The 11601-nt window shown below is 35.4% G+C and overlaps 1 protein-coding gene across 1 annotated transcript; it reads right to left on the minus strand.

Annotated features, from left to right (window-relative positions):
- Positions 1-1113: 1113 nt before the first annotated feature.
- On the minus strand, positions 1114-2099 carry LOC120280143 (fasciclin-like arabinogalactan protein 9). Its single transcript, XM_039286884.1, has one exon. It carries the CDS (start codon positions 1999-2001, stop codon positions 1240-1242), a length of 762 nt encoding a protein of 253 aa, XP_039142818.1. The 5' UTR covers positions 2002-2099; the 3' UTR covers positions 1114-1239.
- Positions 2100-11601: the final 9502 nt, after the last annotated feature.

Genomic DNA, 11601 nt, shown 5'->3' on the forward strand with positions numbered 1-11601 from the left:
TTTTTTTAAACAATGATCTAACACGGAAAGAGACGAAGAGGCATCTAGGGTTAGGAAAACGAAAAAAAAAGAATAGAATATAAAAGGATTTTTTTTTTATTTAATGTAACCGCCAAGAATATAAAAATTAAAAGAATTTAATCTTTGGGTGAGGCCCACAATATGATTTTACTTGTGATGAAGGTTTGTAGGATGTTTTGCCTTATGGTATCCCAAGGTAAGGTGGGTGTTCATATCACCTAGTTTAGGACATCGTAGCGATTGCCACTTGATCACCAGCGAGGTGAGGCATGACAACTTTCGAGGACTTCACCAACATGAAAATACTGAAGTCCTCAAGCACTATTATCAACTGAGATCAAGTTACAATTAGAGATTCAAATGATGTTTCAATGTGCTAATTAAAGAAATTCATAGATGATCAAAATCAACAAAGTTAAAGGAAACTTTCAAATGTGTTTTTTGGCAAAAGAGCCCAGAGAAACCAAAGTGGTATGGTCCCTTCTTATAAAGTGAAATAAGCTTATGATATGAGAAAATAGAAGAAAATTAGGCAAAAATAGGTTTAGTGAAAAATAGAATTCCTACTCTTAGTATTTTTAATCAAGTTCATGTTTCATGTATTCATGTACCTCATTATGAGATAAATAAAATTATTAATTATATCTCATGTATATTTATTCTTAATCAAAGGTTCTCATGGTAGTATCTAATTTAATTAACATTAGAAGTTCACTTTTAACGAAAATCATGAACCTACAATCACATGAAACTCCTAAAATAATTAAATTTAAGTTGTGATCCCATTAGTTCTGGCCGATACACAATTCACCTGGTAAAGGCCTTGGGAGAATAAAGGACCCCGTATATTAATTATGCTTTTATTTTCTTGTCAAAGTCTATTTAAAACAAACAAACATTCATTGCCCAAAAATCTTATTTCTTCGCCTCTCCTTCTAACAGAAATAACACAGTTGATCATTTTCCACTAAAGTGTGCTAGATTGTCTAATTGAATCAAGCTCCATTATCTGTACTAAAAAATCAACCCAAGCTAAACTCATCTCAGTAAACTCAGAAATTTGATATAAATTCAAATGATCCACATTGCAAATGTAACAGAATCCAAATAGCAGCAATAAATTAAATAAAAACATTGTGTGAAAATGATTACAAAATAACAAACACAATTCAAATGTCCACATCATAAACAGGACCATAATGTCATGCAACATCCTCCTCACAAATGACCTCCCATGCAAAAAAACACAAGAAATCCCATTACGACAACTAAAGTTCTCCAACCAGTAGTCCTTTCACTGGGGCTGGCAGTGGATGGAGATGCCACGGCCTCCTCCGAAGGGGCATCAGCTGCAGGGCTCTTCTTTGTGGGTTTCTTTGGAGAATGATCAGCCGGCTCAGGCGCAGATGCTGGAGGCTTAGGTCCAAAGAGATCATAAGGAAGCAAAACCTTGTCAACTGAGTAGACAGCAAGTGGGAAATCGGAATATAGCACGGTCTGCACCGGTGTGTTAACTATACCAGTAGAGACATTCACTTGATTTGTTGAACTGGTGATGTTAACAGCGTAGACTCCATTGCTGCCTGAGGCTTGAGTGCGCACCGGGTTGCTTGCGGTCTCGAAGGTGACCAAGCTATAGTACCTAGGCAGAACATGGTATAAAATCAAGGACACTTGCTCTTGTGCGTTGAGGCTGTTGAGTGTGCCGGCCTTGAGATTACTGAAAGCATTGTCGGTGGGGGCAAAGATCGTGAGGCCGTCGTAGGAGTTGTTGAGCTGGCTCTGGACCTGCTGCCCAACTTGTGTCTCTTTGAGAAGACGCAAGAAGGTTGTGTATTGCCCCCCTTTTTCGAGCACGCCGGTGAGGTTGAGAGGTGCTGGAGTCGGCCCTGGTGCTATAGGAGTTGTTTTTGCATGGATTAGAAGGTTGGGGGTGCTGAGAATAAGCAATGCGCCTAGAATAATGGTAAGGTATGCCATTGATGTAGCAGTAATGGTAAGTGGTGCAAGGGAGTGAGGAATGAAGTGGGGATTTATGTAGATAGGAGAGGCATGAGTGTTCTGTTAACATGCTGGAATGAGCTGGAGGATTTTGTTGGGAACAGAGGAGTGGTATTATCATACAAAAAGTCGCAGCTGCTTTCAATCCATTCATGTATTTCACAGCTCGTGGTGGGACCTTTCTGGATTTGGACAAGCATGGTAGGGCCATGATGCTCTGCAATCATTCTCTTATTTATCTACTGTCTAAAGGTTTTTTTTTTTATGAACACAATAATACATGTTGGTAAAAATCACCATGTATAGCCATAAGTTCCGGATCAATAGTTTGGTGACTCCGAGTGAGCAAATGGGTGACACTTGATTCTACCATCCACAGAGGTCACCTAGGGATGGCAATAATACCCATACCCGGTCTAACCCAACCCGACCCGACCCAACCCGAGTTTGACGGGTAAAACCCGATTTGACCGGGTTTTGGGTCGGGATCGGGTAAAACCCGACTTGTATGAAACGGGTGCGGGTGCGGGTATGAAAATTCTAATACCCGACCCGTACCCGAACCCGTACCCGACCCGAAATTAAAATTACTAAAATATTTATATAATATATATATATATGTATATATACATATATATATATATATATATATATATATATATATATATATATATATATATATATACTAATATGTTCTACAACTTAACAATTTAGGCTTTTTTTATTTTTTTCTCTTTGTTTTGGTCTTGTAATTTTTATAATTATTTTTATTTTTATTTTTATTTTTATAAAAAAATTATAATTACTTTTTAAGTTATTTTTTTATAAAAAAATAATATATTTATTTATTAATTTTTAATATTAGGGGGCAGGCGGAGTATCCACAGAATCCCATGGTACCCGATCACCCGTCGGGTCGGGTGTGGGTTTGGGTTTTTAAAACCCGTCGTGTTCGGGTTCGGGTATTTAGTGGAGTATCGGGTATGGGTACGGGTACATGTATGGTAATGGTAATACCCGCACCTGACCCGACCCGTTGCCATCCCTAAGGTCACCCCTTGCCTACATTATATATGGTGTGCCAAACTAATTAATTAGTGTCACAGATAATATAAAATGCGTCATAACTTTTTTCTATCATTTTAATGTTACGCGACAAATACCTAGTGATTTTGATGCAATTTATCATAGTGTTCCTACATACACTTTGACCCCTTATTTTCTTTCATAAACCACTTTAAAAAAGGTTACCTAGGATTAAAGAATCTGGCGGCAATTAATCAAGTCTCGAATAATCCGTTATCAAAATGTGAACCAACGGCCCTTCGACCAAATAATCATTAAAAAACAGAAGTTCATAAAATTCTAAATTTATTTTATCATTTCATCCCCAAATTCAATATATAGACTCAACTTCTTTTTTTTTTTGTCTTTCATTCAAGCGTTTGTTATAAATAACCATCACTCCTGTCGCAATCAATTAATTAGCATTAATTGGGGGGTGACTGGTGAGCCATCATAATCCAAGTATAGCCCACGTAAAGTTTATGAAACCGGCGGACAAAATTTATTAAAGTTTGCAAGTCACTAATTCAGTAGTAACCAGTAGAGATAAGCGAAGTAAATTACGTCTGTCTGATTTGCTTCTAACTACCGTATTCAGAAAAAATAGACCCACAAACTAATGCAATGATGGGATATTAGGTATGCTACTCTAGTCTGGTTGGCACCTTGTCACCACATGGCATGTTGCCACCGATTGACCATCACCAGCATGTGTGTTCTATTTTTATTTTAATTACTTTGGTCTTGATTTCATGATATATTCTGCTTTATTATTTTTTTTTTCATAAGGTACTGTTTCATATAATTGATAATATCTCAGGGGAATTAACAGGACAAGATAGATGCAAAATCATAACAAAATTTGCAAAAGGCAGGTATGTTGTCCTTGTCATCACAGGGGAGAGAGAGAGACAGAGATGGGAAGCCATGGGTGGTATAGCTGGCGGACGACATGGATTGCTTTGTGATTTAATTATTATTACAGTAGTTGAATTTACAGCAAGCTGTACCAAGTGAAAAGTTAGTAACCGTTCAGTTGGTTGCCGTGATTTCTTTAGGGTGTGTTTGTTTGGGTGTATTTGGTTTTACATGTAAAACCAAATACTTTACTTTATGAAATTCATTGTTTGTTTGAGTGTATTTCAGAATCCCGATGTAATTGGGATTACATCACGATAAACTTTTTGGTAGTATTTGGCTTTTACGCCCAAATGGGCGTGAAAAAGCCAAAATCCTATGAAATAAAACCAATGTATATATATAAATACATGCATACATACACATACATATACACATACAAATACATTTATATATTTATATAAACATATACAGGTACTTTTACACATATACATACTCATATACATATATGTATATATACATATAGTTATACAGATATATATATACATATATTCATATACGTATATATACACATACATACATACATACATACATACATACATATATATATATATATATATATATTCTCATATACATATTTTTACACATACATATATATCCATATATGTATATGTATATATGCACATACATATATGTATTATGTATACATATACTTATACATACATATATATATATATACTTGTATACATATATGTATATGTATATACATATACTTATACAGCTATATATATACTTATATATGTATATGTATATACATATATATATACATACATATACATGTACTTATACCGATATATATTTATATATATATATACATATATATACATGTACTTATACAAATATATATACTCATATACATATATGTATATATACACATATATATATATATATGTATATTTATACATATATACTCATATACATATATACATATATGCATATATACACACATATACACATGCATTTTCCAATTACAGATTTACAAATCCTTTCAAACAAACATAAAATTTTATAATACAGTAATTTCAGTTACATCTAACCAAACACAAGATTTGACTGCACTGTATTTTGAAAACCAAGGATTTCTAATTACATTGTAATTAGAAATCCACTGCATTTAGAATTACATCCAACCAAACGCCCCCTTAAAGTAAACGCTAATCTAATAGTTGAACTCCTCTAGTAATTTTTTTCGTTTAAAAAAACCATTAACTAACTAGTTAAATTCTTAGAATAAGGGGTTGTTTTCCCTATTTAGTCATTTTTTATATCAATGTTGTTAAAATAACCATATATTTTATTTCTCAAAATGGCTTAAAGGCCATCACATCAGTGACCAATCAGCACCCTAAAAAGATAATTAAAAATATTTTTTTACATTTTAACCCCTCATATTTTTTATAATTATTTCAATAGTTTTTATGGGGTTTTAATCTAATATTTTATAAATATTATTTAAATACAAAATATTATTTAGAATGAGAATTATTATTATAAACCTCAGAACATTAAAATGTGAATTTTTTAAAATTATTTTATTAATATTTTGATTATTATTAGAGTGAGAATTATGAAGTCGAAATTGTTTCAAATTATTTTATTATTATTAGTAAAATATTATTAGTGGGAATTATTTTAAATTATTTTATTGATGAAATCACATTCAGATCATGACTTTGATCTGAGTGCGCTCGGGTGGTCGAGTGGCAGTACCGGCTCCGACACTAGCGCCCGTAAACCGTCATGGCGATGGCTGCATCTCAACCTCGTGTCCCCACCACATCACTTGGCATTACGTAAAACCTCTTCCGGTCAAGTTTCACTAAGCCCAGTAAAACCAGGTGCTAGGGGAATTGGTGGAGCCACCATGAGTCTGAGTCGCTCGATCCTAGGCGAAGTCCGGGTGGCTCACCGACAACCACCTGGACGTGCAATGGACGTGCACACCATGTCTTGAGTGATGGGAAACGCTGTGAGTGATGCCCCCCAGCGCACCTCCGAGAACAACACCCACGGGCCGCCACGGACGGCGGAGCACCGTTGGGGGATGCTCTTGGGTGAAAATATTAATAAAATAACTTAAAATAATTCTCATTTTAAATATTTTCAATTCAGTAATAATAATTCTAATTTCCAATAATATTTTATATTTTAATAACAATTTTTTTTAAAAAAAATTGGGTTAAAAACACCATAAATAAACTATTCAAATAATTATAAAAAAGTTTAGCAGTTAAAGTAGAAAAAAAATCATATTAAAAATACCGAGTCAGCACATAGATGCTGACTGGGCATTGATGTGATCGCTCTAGGGTCATTCTGATAATATAAAAGAAGGTCAAATAGAGGAAAAGCCCTAAAAATAATGTATTCAAAACAGCAAAAACAAAATTAAAATACATAAAATTATATATATATCTATATATATATATCAAAACAATAAAAACATAAAATTAAAAAATAATAACGAACAATTAAAATAAATAAAAATGTTATTAAAAAAATATGTACAATACAATACAATATAGATATAATATATATTATCATATATATTATATATTAATAGAAATTCAGAGAGAAGATGGGTACTGTTGGACCACTTACTAAAAAGAAAACACTTAAAAAAAAGCGAATCAGTGTCAAGCAAATGGCAGTTGAGAAAGTTTTTTACTATTAAGAAAAAAATTAAGAGAAAATTACTATATGGCCTTTCAACTGTTTCATTATGATCATTAAAAGTCTCGAACTTTCTTAATGACCAATAAGGCTTTTTTTTTATCATGGGGTATTTTTTGATGCATAAGAACCATTTGGAGAGCTTTTGAAATCTTCGAATAACCCAGAACATGAGAGCGTGATTGCTTTTATGCCCTTCTACATCACTAACTTGAATTCTTTAGAAGTTGGCACACTCTCTTATATTGTATAATCATGGCTTGTATCTTTCTCGTTATGTTGCACAAAAGAACTCCATAAAAGGATCTCCATGACCTATTTTTGTATTCTTTCTCTTTACATGCCTTCACAATCCTTAATGCATAAAAGAACAAAAAAAATACACGAATGAGCTATAAAGCCAGATGAAAACAATACCCAATGCAAGTTAAACATATTAATTATTGTGTATACACTAGCACTTATCAAACTCTCCCACACTCAAGCCTTTGTTTGTCCTCAAGCAAAATTAACACATTAAAACAACAAATAGGAAATATGGAAGTGCTTGGTCTTAGGTTCACTAAAAGTGTGCAAGAATAGCATTATAAAAATAAGAAAGATTTCAAACATCAAAAGAGAAAAATTAATGCTCTAGCAAAAACTCAAATAAAAAAAAAATTAAAATCCAAAAGCGTGCGTGTGTGTAAACTCACTCATGTCAGCCCAATGTCCACTCCATGAAGTTCTTATTAGTGAGGACTTATCTATAGACAAAATGAATAGGTAGTAGCTGCACACATCCTCTAAGGTATCCCTTTTCCATGAGGCCTCCGTGGTGGCTTTCACACTTTCGAAGTGGTAGCTCTTTTTAGCGGGGGTGATAGCTTTCACTCACCCGATTAGATAGCTCTTTCTCCTATTAGGGAATAGCTAGTATCTGACTTATGAGAGTAGCTTCATACATTATAGGTGGTAGCTCTTTCTAACCCCTATGTACAAGCAAAGCAACATCCTTGTTTTTTTAACTAAAAGAATGCAATTACAAACCTAAAAGTATTGAACTAGAGTTTTCACAAATTTAATGAGTGAGTAGTGTACTAGATAGGCTATCAGAAAAAAAAATTGTAAGAATTTCGAGTAAAACTAGAGCATGATGGCATTCAATGTTCAAAATTTTCTAAACTTTAGAATACAACCCTCGCACCTAAGGTGAACCACCATTGGCTTCATGAATAGCATGTAGGCACAATTAAGATAATGACAATAAAAATAACATGTGTGAAGGTGGTCAATTGATACAATATTCCCCTAAACTCGGAATCCTGAATTTGGTAGACTTTATATCATGGAAAGTTGAGTTCCAACGGGGTATGAAGATCACAAGGCCATGTGGAAATATAACATGGCCGTGTCTATTACTAAATCATCATCAATAAGACCATCAACACGTATACAAAAGGGGGGGTTCAGTGAAGCTTAAAAAAAACAAGAAACTATGACAACAATAAAATAAACTAGAAACATGAGAAAATACTCCACAAATGTGGAATTTTCACATGGGCGTATGGATTTTCTCGATAGCCTCAGGATTTCTGAAGTAAATCCACATGGTCATGTGGAATTTCTCATCCTCATGTGGATTCTCTGAATAGACAAGATAGAGTCTGAAACCACCCATGTGGTTTTTTTGGATAGACAAAATAGAGCCTGAAACCATCCACATGGCCATCTGGAAATTCCATATCGCCACGTGGATTCTCTGGATTATAAGAAAAGACATAGAAATCACCCACATGGGCATGTGGAAAATCCACACCCCATGTGTTTCAATTTTTGTCCCAAAAATTGTTCAAAATTTGCAGAAAACACTAGAAACACATGGAAAAACTATAGAAATATGAAATTAAGCAAATAGACTGCCAGAAACTCACCTAAACTCTTGGAAAACACCCAAATCTTTGCTATACACATGGATTCATGAACTAACACCAGTAAACGATGAAAAACACTCAACACTAATAAAATTAATCAAAAGCAATTACTCAATAGAATTATTTCTGCAGAATTAAAATTATGAACTAAAAGTAAAATAAACGCTTGGGTTGCCTCTGAAGAAGCTCTTGTTTTATGTCACGAGCTTGATGTACTTATTCCTCATCTCATGGGGGATCATGAAGCAAAGATGACCTCTTACTTGCAACCTGAAAGCATGATGAACATAAATTTTGCAAATTAGAGGGAGAGTAATAGAGCTTGTTACCAAATGAGGGAATATCACTCTTAGCTTGTTTGTACTCATCCCCATATGTGTTGGAATGCTTCTGGTGGTGATGCCTCGACCTCTTCAGATTTTGGATCATCATCTTCATTATCCCCAAGGTAGGTTGTACCTTGTCCAATAGACCAAGTGATGAATTCTCGTCATTCTATACCTCTTGGTCTAGCCATCCTTCAAATGGGCCTGGATATAACTTTTTTTTGCACATAATCATCAGTCAACTAATCACTGGTGTCAAGAAAATATAAAGTATCATCAAAGTCAAAAGAATGTCACATGGCTTCAGCAAGGTGGCAGGTCAATGTCTCATATCCAATCCTCAAAGTCATTTCTCCACAGTCCATGTCAATAAGAACCTTGGAAGTGCGCAAGAATGACCTCCCAAGTATCAATGGTACATTGACATCCTCATCCACATCAAGTACCACAAAATCTGTAGGAAAGATATACTTGTTAATCTTAACAAGAACATCTTCAATGATATCTGATTGCTTCCCCGCAAGTGTACGGGATCGCCAAGTAATACATCGTGTGAAGACACGAGGATCATATTCCACGGGGCTAAGGATCTCCTATTACTCCTTCTCGAACTATTACCTAACCTAAGATCTTAAGTGATGGAATTAACTCTACTAGATGCTATAAAAACTAAAACAAGATTCCCAACAAATTAGAGAGAACAAGCAACGAGCAAGCAAGAGAATCAATGTAATGCAAAGGCCTATGGATGTGGATCCCCTTTGGGGGGTTATCATGAAACATGGATGATGATTAAAAGATGCAAGGGTAAATTGGACAAAGAGATTTCTAGATTAGAACAACCTGAATTTCTCGCCGATTGAACCCTAATCCCATACGAACATTGATAGGAATTTCTTCCAAATCTATGTTCCTACGATTGCATTAAGTACAAGGAAATCTCAAATAGGAGTAAACCTACTCTTCTTCGGCTTAAACCTAACATGGAGGGCTACCAACACCCAATTTCTGGGCGTGATCATATAAGTATCCCCTTCTAATCCATTCATGATCTAATACATGTGAGCAGGTCACATCTACATGCATCACTCATAAAAGGGCTACAGATTTCTCCTTAGTGTAGCACTTAGCATGAAAATAATGGATTAAATCTCAAGATAACCCAAGATACATGATAAAACCCCCTCAAGGTTCACCAACACCCGGTGGCCTTCGGGGTCTAGTGTGTCATCATCCCACAACAAATAACACAATTAAGCAAAACACAAAGCAAAAGCATAGATGAGACTCCCTAGATGAAATGGTGGAGGAGGTAGAGAATGTGCCGAATGATGCTTCCCTGCCAAAGGAATGCCGAATGACGCTTCCTCTAGCCGTGGGTATCCTTCCTTCAAATCGTGGTTGAACTCCCCTTGAAGGATGTTGCCTTCTTACCTTGAGAGCCTTGGACCTTGGCCTTGAATGATCTCCGGGCTTCCTTGCCCTTCTTCTCCTTCCCAAGGTCGCCCAAAGTCTCTCAAGTGGTCTCTCAAAACATGTCCAGAAAAAGTCCCTTGTTCTGCCCTAAAAGTCAGCTTTTATATCCCTCTTGGCATACGGGTCGTATAGGGTTCGTATGGGGGTCGTATAGCACTCAAATAATCTAGATTCGAGCTCCATACGGGGTGCATATGGGGTCCATATGGCCTCCATACAGCCTCTATACGGCCCCCATACTTGGTGGTATGGGGGTGGTATAAAAATCTGGGCAGACAGCTTCAATTTCATCCCGCTGCTACAGTGCATACGACCCCCATACTGGGTGGTATGGGGGTGGTATGAAATTACTGTTTTCTTCTTTTTTCGCCTAAATGATATCTTCTTGTTCTCCATGGCTTTATTATGCCCTACAAAGTAAATAGTAGATGATTAAGCGCAAAACGGGCATCAAATCTCACAAAATACATGCAAAGTGAATATGATATATATATGAAAACACCTACATTTAGACACTTATCAAATATCCCCACACTTAAACGTTGCTTGTCCCCAAGCAAACAACTCATGAAAAACAAAGAGACTGAAAATTGGCTAAATGCATTACCTCTGGCATCAAGCAAATATAAGACTCCAAAAGAAATGGACAATGATACATAGATGTTGAGTTATATTCAATAAGCATAATAAGAAATATCCTGTCTCACCCTTTATATGTCTGTGCCGTGTAAGTGAATTTTATATCTCATTTGCCCTGATCTGGTCTAGCCTAAGGACTTCAATTAGTACAACTCTAGATGCTAATCACTCCACATACAAAGAATACCAAGCCTTAAACTATTAAGTGCTACTTCAATGGCCAAGTAAGATCCTTCTAATTCTATAGCTCGAAACTAAATCCATTTTCTTCTCAAAACCTTTGGTAGGTACTCAAAAAGATCACTAGGGTTTTTATTTTCGTTTCATCATTCCTAGAGTCTGACTAACAAAGACTGCACCAACATCATTTTGAAATCTTTCTGGAGAGTGCACATGTTGGTCAGGCAAAAGAGCCACCCAACTACTCGATTACAATCTACATAGACGCATTCATGCTCAGAAGCAGAGGAATACTGACATAGACTCATTTCTTTTTCTTTTTCTCTATATTTTTTTTTACATTCACCCTAGATCACATCTTCAGAGTACTCTACATGACACAACAGTAG

This window comes from Dioscorea cayenensis, chromosome 17, assembly GCF_009730915.1.
Source record: "Dioscorea cayenensis subsp. rotundata cultivar TDr96_F1 chromosome 17, TDr96_F1_v2_PseudoChromosome.rev07_lg8_w22 25.fasta, whole genome shotgun sequence".
Lineage (NCBI taxonomy): Eukaryota > Viridiplantae > Streptophyta > Magnoliopsida > Dioscoreales > Dioscoreaceae > Dioscorea > Dioscorea cayenensis.

Bases quoted from the DNA above. Each gene is read 5' to 3' on its own strand.
- LOC120280143 (XM_039286884.1), bottom strand. From the start codon at position 2,001: ATGGCATACCTTACCATTATTCTAGGCGCATTGCTTATTCTCAGCACC.